The sequence below is a fragment of the Haliaeetus albicilla genome, chromosome 10 (assembly GCF_947461875.1).
Source record: "Haliaeetus albicilla chromosome 10, bHalAlb1.1, whole genome shotgun sequence".
NCBI classification, from domain to species: Eukaryota; Metazoa; Chordata; class Aves; order Accipitriformes; family Accipitridae; genus Haliaeetus; species Haliaeetus albicilla.
Genome location: NC_091492.1, coordinates 10,834,338 through 10,856,312, shown reverse-complemented (window position 1 = coordinate 10,856,312; position 21,975 = coordinate 10,834,338). Strand labels below are relative to the sequence as shown.

The following is a 21,975-nucleotide window of genomic DNA, read 5'->3' as shown; positions in this document are numbered from 1 at the left end:
TCTTCCTAACCAAACTCGCACCTCTCCAAAGTGCTTGGCTTTTCCCATGAATCACACCTCAAAGTAAGTGCCCCACACGCAGTGCATCAGGACCTACTGCTAGCTCCAGTTATGGCTTGGAAACCACCAAACATTCAGGTGGCTGTGAATTCAATCCAAATGCGGGGTCTGAGTTGGGGATGAGTAACAATCGCAGTTATGCAAGCTGAGGGCATCCAGCTCTCACGCTCCAGGCCACGGGGGTCGGGGAGGAATGTTCCCACATGCACAGCACTGAATCACCCGCCGGTTTGTCTTCCCCTGAGCACCAGGTATTAGCCAATGGCTCTGGCAGGATTACAGACCAAAAATCCCAAAATTCCAGTCTGCTCCAGTCTGACAGTATGTGGTTAGAAAATGGCAGGGCAAAGCGTGCAAGGACATTAGCTACCCAGCAGACTTTCACTGCACAGCAATGTACCCCTCGCAGCAATAGTCATTAGCTCCTCTCCCTTAAGTGTTCTTGCTGTGTTTCCTTGGTGCTCAGAATAGTTGCATAAAGCGGTGGTAGTCAGATGAACAGATACTGAACCTGCAACTGAGTCACCTAAAAGTCAGCCACAAGGCACTGAAGAGTTAAAAGCCACTGACACATACACACATATTTGTACCACCGTGATTACCAACTCTAACACTGGTGGACACACAGTGTAGAGCTCATAGATTTGACACCAAATTTTGTTTTATTCTGTGTGAAAATCACATTCACAGAGAATTTAATTTAAGGCTACAGAGCAAGTACTGGCAGCATGCAATTTAGATACAGTGACTCATGCCAAACTTATGCTGTGGGGACAGAACAAATACAAATTGAAAATGAACCTTCCACTGGGAATTTAGGTATTTTAAAAACTCACCAACTGCTGATAAATATACACTGAAGGGACACAGCTCCCTTAAGATGCTCTGTGCCTTACTACCACCAAGAGCAAACAAAGGTTCAACCCGGGGCAGCAAATACGCAAAAGACCATTTCCAGGGTCGCAAGGAACTTCTCCATACAAGCCAGGACACGAGGAACCACCTATTAATAGACATCTACAAACAGCAGCACTGAGTGGCCTCAGTCAGAAGGGAGCTGTTGTCTCCAAGACTTAATACAAGTGAAAAGGCAGGTTGCATCCACAGCCATGAACCAATTCCTCTTTCACATCAGTTGGAGGGCACGGGCTAATTCAGAACTGCTCTTTACACCTTCAGGGTAACAATACCTACTACTACAGTTGTCCCACTTGGCCTTTTAAAATGGCAGTGCTGTCAGCCCTCGCTGTGATCCTTCTCTTAGAGCCTTGTAGCAATGAGCTTGTGAAGTCTGGACAAAGGCTGGTGCTGAGGCAGCAGCAGCACCAGTAATCAACTGAACTGTGATACCTTTACAAGCTGTCCCTTAAAATTAAACTGCTGTACGAAACCCCTGTGAGTGCTCCAGTCTGATCAATAGCTACCAGGTAAGAAATGAGCTGCATACCTTTGGGATTATACAGTTTGCTTTAGGCTTCTGATTGCTCTTGCGGTGATTTCCTGTGCCTTAAAACCAGTGGCAAAAGTGCAAATTAAAGACGAATGGCATCCTCAAACATTTGCCTTCATGTAAGAGAGCAGAACACGTTCCTGTTTTTTATGGTAAAGTATGCCTCAGCTTTCCAAGTACAGAGACTTCAAACCCTTAGCTCTGCAAAGCTCATTCCCTGCCCATCTCCTACACCATCAGAGTAACAAATAACAGACCAATATTCCTCATTGTAAAGATTTATCTTACTGCAGTTTCTACAATCATTGCCACTGGATTAAAATTTTCAGCCTGAAAAGATGCTATGGATAGCATTATGATCTGCAAATGGGAGGCACCTGGCAAGTTATCTTCTGTAATGAGTATCAAATAGAGCCCATTAATTCCTGCAACTGATCACCTGCACTTAGAGCATACAAGCAATCTGGCATTACTGCAATTATTCTTCAAGAAATCCTGTCATGCTCTGAAATACTACCAAGAGGAATTAGATGATGAGCTTTTCAGGCAGACATTTTTCAGCTCTTGTCTTCCATAAGCAAAATCTGCAACTGAACTCCTGCCAAAACTAAAATTTTACACTTAACAGAAGGGACAGTGTATGTTGTTGCCTGAATTCATCTCTGTTATTTAACATTCAGCACAGCATGCTTACATATGAGTAATATAACAGACTTAAGCACACATCTAAGTGTTTTGCTGAATCAAGGCCTAAAAGAGGTTCCACTGGCGTTAGGGCTGGGAAAGGATTTGAATCTACATTTAAAAACCATCCTAACAAGCTTCAGTTGTTTTCTCTAAGAGACTGTGGATAAAGATCTACATTGAACTACTTGATCCCAGCGAAACCAGATCGCTTTGGCTTTTACATTACCTGAAGAGAATTATCTGACCTTGGGGGGCGGGGGCGGAGAAGGAAAAAAAAAAAAAGCTATCCTGTACAGCTCTGAATCAATATATTACTGAGTTTTATCCTGAAGTTGCCAGAACCTAGTAAGACAATGAAGAGATTGACCATCTGAGCATTTTACCAAAACATCTAAACAGGACAGAAGTCTCCTGTTTATTTACTGTATTTCTAAATATTTCTTCATCTTTCTGTGTTCATGTTCCCAAGAGCTAACCACCATCACTGCAGAAGACCCCTGAGAATCCACCCTTGCATCCTCACACTTCTACACTAGCAGGGCTGGTGTCCTCACAGAGGTGCCTGCATCTGTGAGCGTGTTCTAGGTTCTCCCCTTAATTACAAGCAACACAAACCCTCCAGCGATGGTGTGACATACGATGGTGGGAGTCGAAAAGGACAGCAGTGGGACAAGCGCTGTATGCTCCCTGGAAGGCGCAGGAAGGCCCATTCTGCCACCCGCTGCCTTTTTCAACCAGGGCACCCTGACAGATGGCACTTGGCACCGAAACCAAAGTTAAACTCAAACAAATGCCTAAGAAAGGACTCTGACTCGGGCAGAATTTCCTACTGAGGGTCTCTTCACACTTCTCTGCATAACTGCACTTGTCTTTGCTGAGCTGAAAATACTCAACTGCTGAGTGCTGAAACAAGGCCCTTGGAGGCTTCATTACTCATTATCATGTTTCAGCCTGAGTGGTCTCCAAATCACAACTTTTCCCAAGGGTTTGCAATATATACTTTTTTTATTTTATTTTTTTAATTGTTGCTGGTTAAATATTGGGCCCTTATCTAAATCAAACATCTTCAGGTACAGAATTCATCTTCTTTGGTTACTGCCTTTTACTTTCTAGATCCGTTATACTGAAAGCAAGACTGATAACTGCTGGAGGAGAGTTTGGATCGTTCTTGTTATTTGGGAAAAAAAGAGGAAAAAAGAAAGGCAAGCTTGTACTCTCATATTTCTAAGAATACATAGGAACTAGTGCATAGGAACTGTTTTAGGCAGAGTACTCACGTACTTCTGTACTCTCCTGTCAAAGGCTCAGAAGGAGCATTAGTCTGTGTTCTGTGACCTCTTGCCTCACAAAGGTCATTAATGATCACCCAGTTACCTATGTACTGAATCTAAAAAGCTTGGCTCAACTTAAAACACTTTCCAAAGGGACATTTGGTCTTAATTTGAAAACAAAGAAGAAACGAGAATCTGCCACTTCTCTTGCTATTTCATTCCAGCAGTTAATCATCCTCATTGTATAAAAAGTGTCTTTGATTTCCTATTTGAATTGTGTAATTGCAGCCTCCAGAAAGATCTCTCTTGTGTTTGTCTCTGGTACGTATGAAACCACTTTCTAATGCTGTTTTATGGTAAAAGTATTTACGAGCTCCAACCACATGTCCCTCTCATAATTTCTGATACCCAAAATACACTGGGCTCTCACAATTAGCTTTCTTCCTCCAGCCTTTAATCATCTTGTAACTCCTTTTCAGACCCTCTCCACTTTTTGACTCATCTCTTTAAAGGTGGGCACCAAAACCAGAGCGCAGAATTCTCAGAAATGTCACACTGAAGGTAAAATGAACTACCTGTTCATAAACTGCACTACTATGAGAAGTTTGTGTTTGGTTGCTTGTACAAGATGTCCTGTAAAGCCTTTTCAGCAGCACACTGCAGGATGCAATTCCCATAGGTGGGACCTTGTCATGGTTTAAAACCCCAGCCAGCAGGTAAGCACCACGTGGCCATTTGCTCTAAAACCTTGTGGGTTGAGATAAGGACAGTTTAATAGTACAACACAAGGAGAGAAGTAATAATAACAATAATATTAATAAAAGAATGTATAAAGTAAGTGATGTATAATGCAATTGCTCACAACCCAGAACCTGATGCTCAGCCTGTTCCTGAGCCTCAATCCCTCCTCCTGCCCCTCCCCCAGCTCCCCCAGTATATATACCGAGTATGACAGTCATAGGGTATCAAATATCTCTAGTTCAGGTCAGCTACCCTTGTTGTGTCCCCTCCCAGCTTCTTGTCAAAATTAACTCTATCCTAGCCAAACCCAGGACAGACCTGCATGCCTCATTCCCAACAGCTGGACCTACCGGCACTGTCCTGAATCACTCTGGTTTTCCCAAGGACCACACAGCCCCAGATAAAGCGGGGAAGCAAAGAGTTAATGCAACAACCCCTTTCCAGCTATGCTCATTCTGATACCATTTCAGAGTTGAGTGGAGAGGAAAAGCTCTGGTTTTGACTCACCATCGCATGCAGCTGACCCTAAGCTTTGATCAAGTTTTTTTACCTGCGCTCTGGCACCACTGCCACGTTAGCGGCACATCCACCTTTTCGGTGCCTAACGTAAGTAAGTCCCCACACATTCCCCTTTCAATGGGATTGTATCAGAGGCTGCAGACAGAAGGAAATCCAAGCCCTTTTTGCTTGCGAAACATCCTGGCGGATGACAGCTGGGCCCTCCAGCTCACAAGCAGTACAGCAAGAAGCTCAGAAGACAACCTGGAGCACTGCTTCCTTGTGCGTGTGCGTGACTCACGGAAAGCTGTGTGAATCACAAAATTCCACCAGCACGGTGGGGTAGGGCAAAACTACTCTCCGAACAGACATGTCTGAAGTCGCCCTACGGTAGATGTATGCTGGCCACACGCACTTTGCCCAGTCAGAAAAGCTTGTTTTGCTTTTGAATAATTAACTTAGGTTTGTATTTTGCTGTTAAAATACATTCCTTGGCCCTTATACATTCTTCTGAGGAACAGAGTGACCTGTGTACAGACCCCTGTGGTAGCAAACATGCATCCTCACTACTTAAAAAAAACACATCTGCCCCAGAAAGGAAGCTGGAATTCACCCATGCAATTAGGTTAGGTTAATGTTGGCGATGAGTGGATAGATATTATCCGATATCGTATTTTGTAATCCTCTGCTAAGCAGGATGCTGTTCCCTTTGGGAGCCAACAAAATAGCTACTCATTCACTGTCAGACTTGAGCAAAGTCGAGAGCAATCCCTGAAGGTCTGAGACGAGTTTATTCTAGAACCTGGTGATGGTCCAGAGTAATTTATAAAGGTCACTAAATTCCACGTTCAGGTTGTAGGTTTCTTTAAACCAATATTTATCTGTACAAATCTCAGGAGAAAAGACAACACGTCTCCTTTTACAAGGGAACTTTACAATGGTCTTTTAGTTATCAACTTCTTTGGTTCTATGCCAATAATCTTTTACTCTTTTTCTAATCTTTAATTAATCCTTTTTATAAACAATTTACACTCGGCATATTCTGCTCAGAGTATATCGTTTGCTGTGTATACGTAACGCAACAAGATCTTCAACATCCAGGCAAATGTTTTCATATATTAGGAATGTAAATAAGTGTGTGGGTATATCAAGAAAAATTACCAGACTCCTGAAAATTGAGCTCTCATACTTCCCTTGAACTCAGTGGGAATTTGTGAGCTCTCAGCAGTTAGACAAGACAGTGAGAAAGTTTCCAACTTAAGTTCACAATGCTTGACTTAAGGCAAACACTTCTGAAAGTGCTGCCCTGAATTTTCCAAGTCCTGTTTCCTCTGGCAAAGCCACGACTTCTCCAAATCACATACAAAATGCATCACTTTCAGATGCGTTCAGATTAAAAGAGAAACCTGAAAAGGTCCTGAGAAGGGCAAGGAGGAGAGTTATTTACCTGCAAGTTTTCCTCTACAAAAATAAAATACTGTAATAGCTTAAGGTGTTTCAACATGCAGTTTCTATTTGGTTTTATCACATTCAAACATAAGAGAGCATTTTGAGCATTATATATATACAGAAATGACAAATATACCTGCTTGACTAGAGTTACATTTGCAAATAGAAAGTGAGGGAAAACACAGTTTTGGCTGCACAGATTCTTTCATTTTTCTGTAAAAATGATAAATGCATATTCCAGTTCCATAAACACAAGTGATTTAAAGTATGTAGTGCTTATAATGGCCAGGTTGAAGCCATTTTGTAAATGCAGCCCTTAGAACAACCAAATACTACTTTTCTGGGCTGTTGCTTAAGAAAACACCATTGAACACTTACAGATGGCAAATAAAAAACAACTTTTGAAGCTGGAGTCTTGCATGGGAATTTCGCCTCGGGAAGCAGGCAAGATGAGGTCTCACTTTGTGCACTGGTTGCTAAAGAATATATATTACAAAAGGAAGCCACTTAATAAGGCTATAGTAGATCTGACTTACCACAAGAGCAGCATGTGAAGCAGTTGGTATGATAGAGGTTACCCATTGCTTGGCAAGCCTGGCTCGCTCCATACACACCTTTTCCACATTTTATACAAATACCTACAAAGCAGAAAGAGAATGAAAGTTAGAGTCCTCCGCGGCTCCTAAAAACAGCTCCAGGCCATTGATTCATAACACTCATGATACACCCATCAGGCCCCAGATCAATAAGCTCCTCACCCTGAATAGATTCAAGTACCCAAGACAGCAACAGGTGGCTTGAGTGAAACAAACGCATGGGAATTAACCCAAATTAAAAGAGAGTGTGTGGGGGAAGCCTCTGCTGGTGTTTCCATGCATGGAGACTGGGGCTGGCCAAAGACAGAAATCCGAAGGAGGCAGGTGCAATGAGAGAGGACAGAAAACCTGCACACTTCTTGGAAATAATTCCCGTTGCCCAAGAGATAACTTAGACCTTCACAACTAGGTGCTCCACCACATTACATTCAATAATCACTAATAAAACAACAATTCGGTCCAAAACCAAAAGACTTCTCTTTGCCCCTCTCCAGCAGTGCAACATCAAGAGCGTTGGTCCATGTGGAGGCCATGCAGTACTGGGAAAATGGGTCTGTCAGTCACATTTAGTAATTGTTTAACTTTCCACAAATAGTAGTATGTAACCTCATAAACATAACCTGGCACCTTACAAAACAGAAGTGCAAGGCTTCTACCTTCCTTATAGTCTAAGGGCAAAAATTCTGGCTGGCAGTTTTGCTTCAGTAGGCTCAGAAATTCACCTCTGCTGCCTGAGCCTGCTCTTGGGGATGCCTCCCATGAAGTCTGCATGAGACCAAAGTATGAAGAGCCAATGTAGCACTGGCAAAGTCAGTGGTTAGCTCCACACACAGCAGACTCACAGGAAATGTCATGATTTTAATAAGCTCTACAAAGAGGGGGGTTTGGGGTATTTTTTTGTTTGTTTTTAAAAAGCTTTTTCCTCATAGTTATAGCTTTAAGAGTCTTTTGCCTATGCATTTATTTCTATCTACACATAATCTCTCTAAATTCAAACCAAGGCAGGGAGATAAATCAAGAATTCTGTATCCCCATGAAGAGGAAATGAAATGCTGGAGAATCCATGTCCTTCTGTCACATACTCAGGACCACAGATTCTAAGTTCTCCCGAGATGTCCGCTGGTCTCTATTTGATTGTAGCAGGACAGTGCATCTCAAGACAAGGCTGTGTGATTTTGAAAACACTAGAGTAGAAAATAAAAATTGAGATTTCTGCCTCATACAACTCTATAATGAAGCTGCTGTGCTCCATGTGCTCTTTGAGGCCCTATTTCTACAAAAGCACACACAAGCTTAGCATTAATCATCAGCATCAACAAAGCTGCTAATATACTTCAGAGTCTAGGAACTCAAGAACTACAAAATTGGGCTTTAAATTCTCCCCTGCTGTGTTGTGAACATTTTATACACAAACACACAGAAAATACAAATGCAAGCTGCTCGGGGGGGGGGGGGGGGGGGGGGCGCAGAATTAACATATTACAAACTGGTAGAAACTTTAATAGCAGAAAGAACAAAGTTAAGCTAACAAAGTGCTGGGTGTCTCAGTTTCTCAGTTCAGTTTCCATAGGTTTTGCTTTTATTCACTCCTAGTATATGAATTGGCCTAAGCTGCCACACCAGAGAGAAAAAAATGCCATCTGTCCCTGGCAGGTAGCTGTATGGAGATGAGCAAAGCTGGCAGAAGAGCAGCACCCAGTGATACAGCTGAGACTTCATCCGGGCTCTCGATGAAGAAACAGTCATAGACAACACGATGCCCATGAGTAGCTCTGCCCCCCAATCCCAGCTATTCAAGACACATTTTAAACACCGTTTCTGAAACCAAACTGTTTCAGTTCAGTGCAGCATTAACACAGCCACCTGCATCAGCTGTGTAGTGTGATCAGTTTAAATGGGATACTGTCAAGTTAAAAAAATAAAAATATTTGAAGAAAGCAATCTTCCCATGCTACTGATTCAAATACTGAAATGGAAAGACCTTTCATTAAATCATGGGGTTTTTGGTCTTTATACCTTTAACTCTCTCATTTCAAATCATGAAGAGAGATTACCCTTTCAACATCCTGGCACAATGTTGCCATTTTGGATCATAAGCATATCTGTCAAATGAAACAAGCATTTTAAAAAACAGTAAGTCTATTAATAATAAATTATTTAAAAAACAAATTAAACCTGATTTCAGTGTTTCAGTGAGGCAGGAACTATAATATTATCACATACCAATGTCCCAAGCTAAACCTGCAATACAAACTAGCTGCCAGCTAGATCCATCAGTTCATTGCAAACAAAGTGTTAAGAAAATGCTGGTCCTTAGACTAGCTCAGCTCCAACACAGGAAATGGGAATTTCAGAATATTTGTTGCCTTATCCAAGGCTGTTACATCTATTTATTTATTTGTAACAAAAGGTTACGAAAAAGGTCTGCTATTTGCCAGGAGTTAATGGTTAACTGCTGATGAAAGATGGTTATTGATTATTGTAGACAGTATGATCAGAAAAGGCGTCCCACCAGCCAGCAGCTGCAGGAATTACTCTCAGCAGCGGCACAGCATCCACAAACCTGCTCTGTCTCATCACACACCATGAGCTCTGCAATAACCCTGGTCCCTCCTGGCCCACAGAGAACATGGGGCTCACACCAGAAATGAGCAATGTGTTACTTCTGCATCAGGTTTTGGTATGACATTTCAGTTCACTCTTGGCACTGGAGCCAGAAGAGAGCCCTTCAGAACTCCCCAAGCTATCTGCACCCTTCTTGTCCATCTTTTCATGCCAACCATGCACCTGGGACCGGCGGCTATTGACAGTCTATACACTGAGAGCTCTACCTTTTCCTCGTTACACTTAATATTGCTCAAAGAGGAGCAGAAATCCAGAGTCTGTAATTCTCTGGCATTTCTGCCTATGAGCTCTCATGCACAAATCCAGTGCAGCCGTGAACTGCTTTGATAAATGAAGTTATTGCCTCATTTCTTTGCCATTGCTCCACTGAACCATCAGAAGCAAAAGAAGGATTTATTGTGGATGTTAAACTTACACTGGCCTCTCCAGCAAGTGATTTGTTATGAGCAGCTGTCAGTTTGTTAACTCATTTTCTCTAAGAGACTAGTCATTAACTGCAGGAATGAATAACCACAGAGACAATTAGCATACTAAAACAGTGCATGTATAATTCCAAAAGTGTATTTTGGAAAATATATATGCAGCTGTGGTGTGAGTATAGTGTGAGCTCATAACTGCCTAGGAAAAGCACTGATTACATGGCTGTTTTCCACCAGTCACAGCCCAGACTGCACACTGCAAGCTTGTGAAAGCCCTGACATAACAGCTACATCATTATTTTTTTTTAAACCCCGATTTAATTCCAAAGCTTGTTAAACCACCTATGAAGAATGTTCCATTACAGAGCAAGCATGTCTTGTTTCTGACACTTCACTTGACATGACTTCAGATCAACTGCTTCAGCCTTTGTACAACTCCTTGTCCCTCCTGACACCTCTATTCTAAGTAGCCAACTGTGCCTCCAGTTCTTTAACTCATCAGCTGTTGCACTTCCAACCCAGGTCATCAGCTCTCCTGCAGATCTGGTGTCCCTCTTCAGCTAGAAAAAGATGTTATAAGAAGTTGCATATACCCAAAGTTTGCATAAAGGTTAGCTGAGCAGGAGCACAGTGTCACAGTGCTCCTTCGCTGCGGTGAAGAGATGTTTGCATCCTCACACAGTGTTTAACCAAACACAAGAGTAGAGACTGAACAAATACTCCGTGGACCACAGTAAAAGACCATGAACAAGAGTGATGCTAGAAAGAGAAGGAGCTCCCAGAGACTCCCCACTGGAGTTAGCTGCGGCACATTGCCAGCGCTCCCCACACCTTTAAGCAGTCCACTTCACTGAGCTTGGCTGTGTCAGTCAGAACACCACCTGGACACAACCCAGGCAAGCCTCCAGCACTGCAGGGCAACACAGCCATCAGAAGCACAATGCTGTCTGGGTAACTCACGCATTAGCAAAATGCTAATATCAGCACCAGGAGAAATCAAGACAAGTATTTTCTGATATAGTCAATTGTTTTACTCCAGACTCAAGAGAACAAATGCAATGCATTACAACAAGCAAAGGCATTGGCAACAACCTAGAGGAGGTATTAAAGCTATAAGGATTTTTTGTTCAGCATGCTATAATGTACTTCTGTGACTTCCCTGTAGCAGCCTACACATTAGAAGATCAGTTTGGGACCTGCACATCAAATTCTGGGGCGCTCTTTTGACCATGCCAGTACAGGCTGGTACTTCAGACTTCACCAGGTACCCAGAATTGGGAAAAAGGCAGTAGGCAAAGGTTAAATGGAGTACGTATAATGGCAGATACATAACCACCTTTTGGTCAAGCTTTGTCCTCAGATGTGTGGAACTCAGCCTTTGCCTCATGCCATCCTCACTTAACCTGAAGTCAAAAGTTTAGCACAAAGGCCAGAAAAATGTTACCATATGGCCCCTCAACTTCAGTACGCAGCAGCTGAGTCAGAAGAGAGAATCTGGCTATCGCGCTCCTTGACAGCATGCCACGGCTCAGGGATGAGCCGCAGCTTTACTGTCTTACAGCCACACCGTATCTCCAGGATAACTGCTACATGCTGCCTACAGTAGGAAACAACCAAGTCCTGTCGTCAAGAGTTATGGTAAAGCTAAAATTAACAACTAACACATGGCACAGATGACTCCCTCCCTGCCTCCACAGTTCTGTTCACGCTGCAGTGCCGGGAAAAGAGCGGGTGAACGTCACAGTGGGCTACTGCAAAATCCCCTTTTCTTCTCTCGGACAGGAAAAGACCATCTCTACCTAAGTCCTCCACAAGCTTTTCTACACCTGTGGCCTAGCCAAGGTGCAGGGGCAGGGAAATGAAAACCTACAGCCATAAAGCAGGAAGAACAAAGGAGGGAAGCCTTAACTCGACTTAAGACATCAAACTGCAGCAACAGGGGCCGGCTGCAAGAGTAGGAGGACTCTGGACGGGCTGCATCAGACACCTGCAGGTGTCACTGGCCGTGGGAGGTGTTCCCACACAGGTGGCAGTGCCTGCAGCCGGTGATCTCATGCCCAGGCAGGTTTTACACAGGGTGTTGCTGCTACCTTTAAAAAAATACTCTAAGAAGCTGGTAAATAGTGAAGCATCAGAGCTGCCCCAAACCCAGGCAGCCGTGCCACTGCCGCAGCAGCACCTGCCCAAGCTGACAGCAGCTACTGTGCAGACGTCCTGGACTGCGGCCGCACAGATGCCAAGAGGTGACTTCAGGCGAGAAGAATGCTCCCTTCCTTCCAACAACCACAGGAGGAGGGATCTTCCAATGCACACGTCATGTCCCAGTCAGAGGCAGATAAAAGAAACAACGCACCTACACAGGGCACAGGGACAGAGCCTCTTCCCAGCAGCTGTGCAGGAGCAAGGGAGGCAGCCCAGGAAACCCTGCCAGTCCTTGCCACCACAGGCAGAGGGCTTTCATTTGTCACCTGGCAGATGCCTGGCAAACGTACCAAGGCTTGAATACCCAACATAAAATCTGGTATGTACAAGTTACAAGTAAATAAATATATCCTGGACACGCTCAGCAGCAACATCTTGTGATAGGAACGATGAGGGGACTGTCTGGCTGAGTTACCAGCACTGCCCTCTGCCCCGGGTGAAGATCAGAAGACACTACAACTTGAATGAAGGTTGAAAATGACAGACTAAGAAAAGTGGGAAATACTCAGGTAAACATTTTAAGCTCCCCTCCCAAGCCACAGCCCAACTACACCTGCCTCTGCAACACCCCATGGCTGGGAGGGACCTGACCCCATCCAGTAACCTAACTGTGGCTTCCAAGTACCTACACGCTCCCTGCAGTGACGGTGCTGGAGGTTGGAGTAGGCTACACTGGAGGAAGATGGGCCACAACACTTAACACCTATCACAGCTTAAGTAAAGCAAGACAAGAAGCAGGCTGTGGACCAGGAAACTTTTTGCTGTCATTGTTAGATCTTATTGAGATTGTCCTGAACTTGCTTTCCTCCTCAAGGAAAGAAGGAAAAAACCACCACCAATAAACTACTTAAGCCCTTGAGATATATATCTGCTGACTTAAAAAGATCTCCATCACTTCAGCACCTGCCTCCTACAGGAGGCTTTACTCAATTAATATACAGGCTTGGGGCAGGAGGGATGCATAGGTAGAACTTACTCAGAAAAATCAAAGTTTGAGATTAATTTGTTTGGTTACAAATGCAGTGAAGTTCACATTCACCGGAAGTTTTGTAGAAGCAAGCTCTAGGTTCTAACTCCAGCTCCTGGAATAACTTTCATTACCTCCACTGTGCCTATTGCTTTACAAGGCTGTGGCTCGTGTAAGGCAAAAGCTGCTGGGAGAGGTCATGGCCACAAAGGCAGGCACTGGGAGCAGTTCCAGAACAACAGTGCTGATCAGGACACAGGAGCTGAGCTTTACCTGCCTGAGGGATCAGCACTGCTAGCAGGTCAGCAAGGCTCAGCCTCAGCCTATTGCTACTTGCTTCAGTAAATACTTGGGCCATTCTGTTTTGTCAGAAACTTTCCAGAGTTTCAGATGTAGGGTGAGGTGATGGCCGAGAGTTTACGAACACAGGAGGTTGTAGAAGCAACTCTCAAACACCACCCTCCCCAATGCCATATTTTAGCAGCTATGAGCCTAGGGCGTATCTGTGCTGGTGAATTAAACCACGGCAGCTCCAGGTCAGCATTGCAGAGTAGATGTCATGGGAGCCGGTATCAGCTCTGATTAGCAGCTGCTGGAAACTGGAAGGCTTTTGTTACTGTTAAGTAGATCCACGCAGTCACACAGGGAAAGCCTGAAGCTAGCACAGCAAATGCTTATTGCTTCATACAGTATGTGAAATTACTGCTCTGAACCATGAAATTACTGACGCTATCTGCACAGAGTTCATCCTGCCTTGGCCACAGCCAGCATGCCTCTGCATAACTTCCCTTTGTGCGGATCTCCAACTCTGCCGTGGAGCCTCCCGACGGCACAAGGCATATCACAGGCCTATTGTTCTGCACAGTGTTTTAGTTACACTGACACTTGGTTTACAAATATTCATTCATTTCTCTGCTTCTTGATTTAGTGCATGGCAGTTCCAGGATGATTTATACCTCTCACTTGGCATTTATAGAAAGATCTTTTGCTACCGAGGCAATGAACTGGAAGACCAAGTAGTTCTTGTGGCTGCTCTATCGTCTGTACTGCTTTGGGTTGCTTTGTCCGTGATTCAGAGCTCAGCTGACTGCTCAAGCTTCATGCTCAAGTTGACAACCACAGCACAAGGGGACATGCAAATAACTTTAGCAACTGAATTATTGACCCCCCCCAAAAAAATCCTGCTTCTAAAAGTACCTTGTGATTACTGGGATTAGCAAAGCAAGAAGACATGTACAGCTGGGAGCATAAAGGAGAGCACCACTAGGAATGAATGACTTGGAAGGAAAAGTATGTCTGTAAAGCTCCTTCCCTGTCCAACTGCCCCTCCACTACTGAACATCTGAATGTCTCGCTGTGGACGTGCATCCTCCGACAGCCCAAAAGGACAAGGTCAACAAGGCCTTTCAGCTCAAACCGTGCTTATTTTGCCTGGAACATAGTGAGTGTGATCACACATATAATTCAGCCTATTTGAGGTATGTAAAATTTCTAGCACAGTGGTAGTAGCAATCAGGTGAAGACAGGCTAGGACCAGCAAAAACTTGAGCTTGTACAACTGCTGGCAGAAGAGGACACACCAGCACATCCAGAGGTGCCAGGCAAGCCCAACAGACAGACACACATAGGTCACACAGACAGCAGAAGCGAGTGATGCTCCTGCAGGTCCTAGTTTCAGTCCAGAAAGATCCAATACCAACATCCAAAGCTCCCTAGAGCTCCTGGGCATACTTCTTGTCAGGAAGCTGGCGTAGAGCACCAGGGGCATTCAGCCCAGCTGTATATTCACACTGATTTAAGAAGAGGGCAGACCTTCATACCGCATACCCCAATATAACAGGCAACAGAAGAAGTGGCAGTTCACAGATGGCAAGAGAGGAGACCTCTCAGAAAACACAAAAATTCAGGTTGCAGATGCACTCACACGTAAACATTTGGTTTTAATTAACATGGATACTGCAATTTCTACCACTGGTTTAATTTCTACAAGTTCATTTAGCTGGCTGCACCAACTGGAGATCATCTGAGCTCTGGGATGAGATGCTTGTCTACACCATTACTTTAGACTTACTCTTGGCATAATGCAGGTCAGAATGTGGACCTGCTAAGTTTTATTTAAGCTGTTTCCAGTGGCAGGTTTACAAACATCAAAACAGTTTTATTACAGTACGTAAAAAATAAAATATTTAAAGCTCGTATTTTTATCTTCCCTTTGTGCTTACTGAAACCACACACTAAAAGTGTATCTATCTACACATCGCAGATTTTCCTATGTAAGTGACGGTGATCACAGTACAGAACCAGCCAGCAACTCTACTGTACCAGCTTCCTCTTCCAATTTTGACTTTCTTAGTTGTCTTTCGCAAACCATTTAGTTTCTCTGTGTCTTAGTTCTTTTCTATATTAAATGGGAGCCATTGACACCTGTGTGGTCTTCAGAGAAAAAGCCTTCCGAGATGACAGGGAAAAGACGGAATCAACTTAAATGCTTCATCTTAGAAAAATCTATGCAACCAGGTAGCAACAGCGATACTGAAAGCACCAACAATGCAGCCCAAATACCCTGAACTCCACAGCATGTCAGACCTGAAAACATCAGCTGCACAGACGTCAAGTTGGAGAGACTTTTCATTACATTCTCCTGACATTGCACATATGAGTCATCACTCTAATATATGGCAGAAAAAGGTCATATATTACAGCTGCCTTCCTTGACATATTTAAAATGGGTTCATGATTAAACAAGGAGACTAGTCTAAAAGTTTCCAGGTGCACTTTTCTATTTTCTTAGATAACGGTCTATTTCCAGAACAAGCATGACAGTCTGGAAAAGGCATGGCATTACGTAACCACATTTGGTTATAAATTCAGCAGCTCCTTCCACAAGCAGTACCCAAGCACTACACGTCCACAGCAGCCCCACATTTCCACTGCCCACCCCGCAAAGGTGCCACTGACACAGACTCACTAGTTCTTATCTGCCACGTGGAGGTTCTTTATAATTTCCAGAAGTATAAATAGGTTTGCTTAATAAAAAGCATGCATATAGGCAGGTATCAACCAAGCTATTTAGAAAGACCGTTAAGAGAAGCTGGAAATTACTTAAAAACCTCTGTCACCTCAACTCCCTAAACCAGTTTTTTTTTTTTTAATCACTGCAAGTGAAGCAATTCAAGGATGCTCTGAGAACATGGGGAGGAGGGATATACCTTCCTGTAAGGACATCCTGCAGGAACAACAATTTCAGAAAGTCATTTGCCATGGGTTTCTCCCACCTCCAGCTCATGAAAGATTTTAGTTCTAAAGTACCTAACCTGGCAAGCCTCACTTTCCCTGCCTTGGCTACAGTAAAAAGCCCTGTCTCCTCTGCAGCTATAAGGCTCAGTCCCAGGAGGTGCCCAGTGCTAGTGCAAACAGCCACACTCCTCTACTCCAGTAGGACAGGAAGACTCTCAAGACTGTAAGAAAAGCCTGTCCTGATCTAGCAAGTTGAAAACCCTTGGGACAGCTGGTCAAATACAGCACTAACAACATGTAAACAGGATATTCTAATTTTGCCGCCTCCACCTCCGGGAAACAGTAACACTAAATGCTATATATGTAGGCTCATTTCCTTCCTATGGATCCAACTGGGTGGAAAAAAAAAAGTAAAAATTAGAACATCAACACACTGCCAACTTCCACAGCAAAATGAGGCTTCTACAGACCTGGGCAGTCCCATGCGTTTGGCTGCTCTCCACTGCAGACCTAAGTCAGACAAGTAGTGGTTGTTCCAGGCTTTAGTCAGATTCCTACCTGCAATGATTCTTACAAGGGGATAACTCGAGCTTTGCATAACCATGGAAAGGACCTGAGCTCCATTTTCACCTTCAGTGACTTGCTCTCCAAGGCAGCTGTGGCCAGCTAGCACTGCTCAGGCCTGTAGAAGCGGGCAGATCTCATTTCACTCAATAGCGACCCTTCCACTGAGATGGGCAGCAGCACTGCAGTAGATGAGGCCATGTTCCAATGACTGAATAAATCCAGCTTTACAGCTCTTAGTACCGTATAAAAAGATGCCACACAGTGTAAAGTACTGATGGTTAACTTCATGTTGGCAGGATTTCTGCTAGGTCAGGTATCATCTGTCTGGACTGCTTTGGCTTTTTGCTGGATCAGGTATTGTCAGTTCTGGATCAGGTAACGGTCTGCTCTCCAGCAGCTGGCGTGAACTCCAGGGTACATGGTCTGTCTGGCTAACTCGACAAAAATGTGAACACGCACTTGATCCACATCCAATTAGTATTGATGAACGATCCAGAAATGCACAAATATCACACTCGGGACCATCGCTCTCCCCTGCTTTGTCCCTGTCTCACTCATCTTCACAGAAAACAGGTATAAAAGGTCAGAAAATTAGAAAAAAAGAGCTAGTTTTCTCAGATGAAAACAGTGGGAAATGGGCACTCAACTAAGAAGTATGTGTTGACTCTGCTTATGCACTCAGTTATGCACTGTTTCCCAGCTAGTGATAAACCATCACCCAGAGTTAGCAGACTGCATACCTAGAAACACAACTGTTTTTCTGCCACCCACCTTTCATACTGTCACAGACAGACCAATCACAGAAGTACCTGGCTCCTCTGCAAAAGCTGGGCACAGAGGAAAACAAAAAAATAAAACATGCAAGACACTGATCAGTGAGTTAGCTCAGAAAGGACCTGGCAAAAAAGGCAAACCCCAACCATAATGGGGTTTTGGCTTCATCTGCTCTTTTTGCAACCTGCCCACTGCACCTACAGCCTAACCCTTGGCCCATAACCTCTACAGAGAAACCTGCAACCACTTAGCCAAAGTGCTAAGCTGCTCCTGTTAAAGAACGTGTGTCCTGCACCGAGATGCAAACAGTGAAATATACTTCGGCCTCAATGGCTAATGTCAAAGGCTATTTGCTTGAGGAGAGAAAGGATTTATCTTTCAAAATGATCACTGTGCATAGCGCTGGCACTGGCACCCCAGTGCCTAATGAGTCTTGTCTTCATAAAACAGATGCCAGCAGCTGCCAACCAGCCATCAGCATGGCAGGACCAAACTGCACATCACGGTAGGCCTGTTCCCAGATCTAGCACTAGGTGCCTTCTCCACACCTGCCCTGCTCACCATCTTCATGCCAAAAAGGCAAAGCATCCTCTTTTTAAGCTGAATTTCGGAAGACAGACTCCGTTGCTTCTGGAGCTGGATGTTGGACTCAAAGTCCAAGTGATGAACAAGAGGTGAGATGCTCTTCTCTCCCACTCCTGACACCCCACCACCCAGACATCACTCATTTAGTAACTCATCAGCTCCACCACCCACAGTCATCAGACAGCAAAGGAGTTGTGGCTAAATTTTTAGCAAAACTTACGAAAATACAACTGAAGCACAGTTGTGGAGCAAACTCCTCCGGGACAATTATTCATTAAAAAAAAAACCCCAAACATCTTTCTAGAGGCAGCAAAAACAAAACTCAAGAACTGCAAAACCAAGGAAAGAGTGAGCAGATAGAAAAGACTGAAGGGTTAGGAAGGTAATTTTCCACTTTGTTCGTTACAGTAAACATTTCCAAATAAATGTGATCTTATGCAATTTATCAGCCAAACCTCCCTTCTCCATTTTGAAAGGTTACACGAAGTGGTGAAATGTTAGTTAATTTATGTCTTAGAGGACCAGCTGAAAAATAACAGAAATGTGTAATCTTCTCATAATTATGAGGTCAATGCTTAACTGATATGAGAAGCCTCTATTCATAGCAGCTAAAAGGAGCATTCATTCCTCTTTACATCATCCCTTCAGTGGTATGTCTTGATGCAATTTTCAACAGCAGGTGAAATCACTAAAAATTGGAAACAGTGTGGAAAATTTTCCTCTATCTGGTTTTAATTAAACTACTCAGCAAAACACAGAGGAGTGATAGAGAGGTAAACCTTTCCACCTCAATTGCTGTCTGTTAATCCATTGTTACAGAGCCCAGTGGAAACATCACATGCAATGTTGGTGGTAAATATTTTCCCTACTACTAAAGCAGTGGTTCAGATTTGGATCATGACAAAAGTAATAAAACATAATTCATATCTGATTACATCTATGTGGTAGGTGTTTTGTGGCCTTTTAAGTTTTAGAGGGTCCATCTGAGAAGTGAGCACCCGAGGAGCTCCTGTTGGGAAGACCAGATGAGACCTGAGCTGTCCCACAGGCTCACATCACAGCAGTGGGACCTTCTGTCTCAGCACTGGGTGGGAGCTGGCACCTCTCCCACCCAAGACCTACCCACACCAGAAGCTGACATGATCCACTCCCAATCCTCCAGGCCCTGCAGTCTCCTGTTTAGACACAGCTCTAGTGGGCAAACTGCCCAGACACTGAGGATATGCAGTGCATGGACAGAGCGTGGGGGCACCCAGCTCCCAGGTAGACATCCAGGACATGCACTCAGCTTCGGTATTCCCATGATCCAAGACTGTCGGGTCTGAACACTAGCTCGAGATGCTGTTGGCTTGCTTTGCCACAAGGGCACACTGCTGGCTTATGTCCAGTAGGATCCCAAAGGGCCTTTCTGCAGAGCTGCTTTCCAGCCAGTGGGCCCCCAGCTCCTACCACTGTACAAGGATGTTGCTCCCAGGTGCAGGGCTTTGCAGTTCCCTTTGTTGAACTCCATGAGGTTCCTCTTAGCCTATTTCACCAGCCTGTCAAGGTCCTGCCGAACGACAACACATCTACCTAGTCTATCAACCACTCCTCCCAGTGTAGTACGATCTGCAAACTTGCTAGATGTGTACTCTATCCCATCATCCAGGTCATTAATGAAGACGTTAAACAGTACTGACCCCAGTATTGACTTCTGAGGTGCACCACTAGTGAGTGGCCTCCAACTTGATGTCATCTTGCTGGTCACAACTCTGAATCCAGCAGCTCAACCATTTTTCAGTCCATCTCACAGGCCACTTATCTAGTCTCTACCCCATAAGTTTGTCTAGAAGGATGTTATGGGCTACAGTATCCAAAGCTTTGCTAAAGCTGAGATCAACAACATCCCCTTATTCACCAAGCTTTTCATCACAGGCAGCTAAGCCAGTACCCCTGCTCCACATCTTCCTTAGTCTTCCTTCTGCTCATACATCTGCAGAAGCACCTCTTGACCTTCACATCTTCCACTAGATTCAGCTCCAGGCAAGCGATGGCTCTCCCGACCCCAACCGCGCATGCTCAGATAGTGTTTTTATACTCCTCCCAGGTCACCTGTCCCTCCTTCCATCTCTTATACATTTCCTTTTCATTTCTTTCTTAGGAGCAAATTGCTCATCCATGCAGGCCTCCTGCCACTCTTGGTTGACTTCTGGCATGTCAGGATGGACCATTCCAGAGCTTAGAGACAGCAATCCTTGAAAAAAATCAACCAGCTTTCCTGGACCCCTTTTCTCTTCTTCCTAACTACTTTATAACTCCTTTAAGTCAGTAAGGTACAAAATTTACATATGCGATATCCAAAGTCAGGACAGCCTATAGGAATGCTCTCCCCATAGTAGGTACGAGTAGAAAACTGAAGTCCAGTCTCAAGTAAAGCTTTCCCTAACTGAATTCACAACAAAATGACATGGGTAAGTAAAGAGCTACTTGTGAATATTTACACATTTAACTCCTACTTAGAAATTTAACTCCCCAGTGGATTCTCTTTAGACTTCCAAATAAGCATAAAAGCATTTCTGAGTCTGACCTTTAATCACAACATTCAGGATCAGTGTGTAAATCACTCAGTTGGGATTTTCCTTCTCACATGCTAAATCACTACAGCACAACCTAATGCAACTGTTCCCTCAATTGCAGCAAAGCCCTTTCGGAATCTCTCCTTTCACTGTACCCACTAAGAAATAAGTTTGTAAATGTTCCCTAAAAAAAAACCAAAACCAAAAAAAACCACCCAAGAAAACCCACACCAAAAAAACCCAAACCCACAACCCACAAAACCTCTCTCTTGAAAACTAGCTAAAAGAATTAGTGTATTTGTTGGGGTAGTGTGTGTGCACGCGTTATTTATTTTTGCCTTTTTTTTATATTACTAGAGCCCTTGTTTCTAGATGAATCTAGCCTCTTCTGTAATTAAATCCATGGAAATAAGGGTAGCTTTCACAAAATCAATGAAGAATCTCTCTACTGTGCTGCCTCTATAAGGTTAAGAGTGAAGTACAGAGTTGGTACTGGGCTGGTGCCTACACATCCCTTGCTTCTCCCACTGATGCCTTTGAGAGATGAAGGATTTTATCATTTCTGGAGAGGAGCTATTTGTCCATTTTAGAGAAGGAATCATTGTTTATCCTCAAAACAGATTCTGTTTCCATCTAGTACCAGTCGCAAAATGTCTTCTCTGGTTGTCTTCCACCATAGCCAGAAAGAGAGATGTCTCTTCAAGCAAAGCAAGAAAAATGAAGTGATCACTACAAATGGTTATCCCCCATTGGTTTTCATCTGATGGGAGCCATACCTTTTATCTTGCAGTGGTGCCAATGACTTCGGCTGACAAGAATGGCTCATGCAAGTCTCTGGCGGGGGAACACAGGATGAACATGTATCCTTTTCCCTATCTTTCCTTGAACCAAACGACATGCCGTAGAGATGTGTGATACCATGTAAGAATTAGCCAAGCAACTTACATCTTGCCTAGAAAAAAAGCTGTGCTCCTCTACAGTACTAAGTTTAAATCCTGGCAGGTATCTTTACCTGCTGAAGTAGGTAATATCTAAGCATCTGTTGACAGCAGAAGGACCTTCAGCTTAGACCTGAAATACCAGGTATCCCTCAGCCTCCAACCTCTTCTTCCCCTGTACAATACTGCCCAGTGCACTACTTCCTACTATTTCTTAATGACCTGATCCTGGAGCTCTTTGAGAAGAAAACTTGAAATATTTTATTCCTCTTTAGGATCAAGCATGTGGACTGTTCTCTGTTCAGATTACACTCTAGGCTGCACAGAACAGAACATTATCTCACCTTCTTCCCC

At 43.9% G+C, this 21,975-nt stretch overlaps 1 protein-coding gene across 2 annotated transcripts in view; it reads right to left on the bottom strand.

Annotated features, from left to right (window-relative positions):
• Positions 1–21,975, bottom strand: part of WTIP (WT1 interacting protein) — an 87,838-nt gene that overhangs the window by 47,899 nt on the left and 17,964 nt on the right. For both annotated transcript variants that reach the window (XM_069793450.1, XM_069793451.1), the window contains one exon: positions 6,693–6,794. In XM_069793450.1, the coding sequence (XP_069649551.1) occupies positions 6,693–6,794 (102 nt within the window). The remainder of the gene's footprint in view (positions 1–6,692; positions 6,795–21,975) is intronic.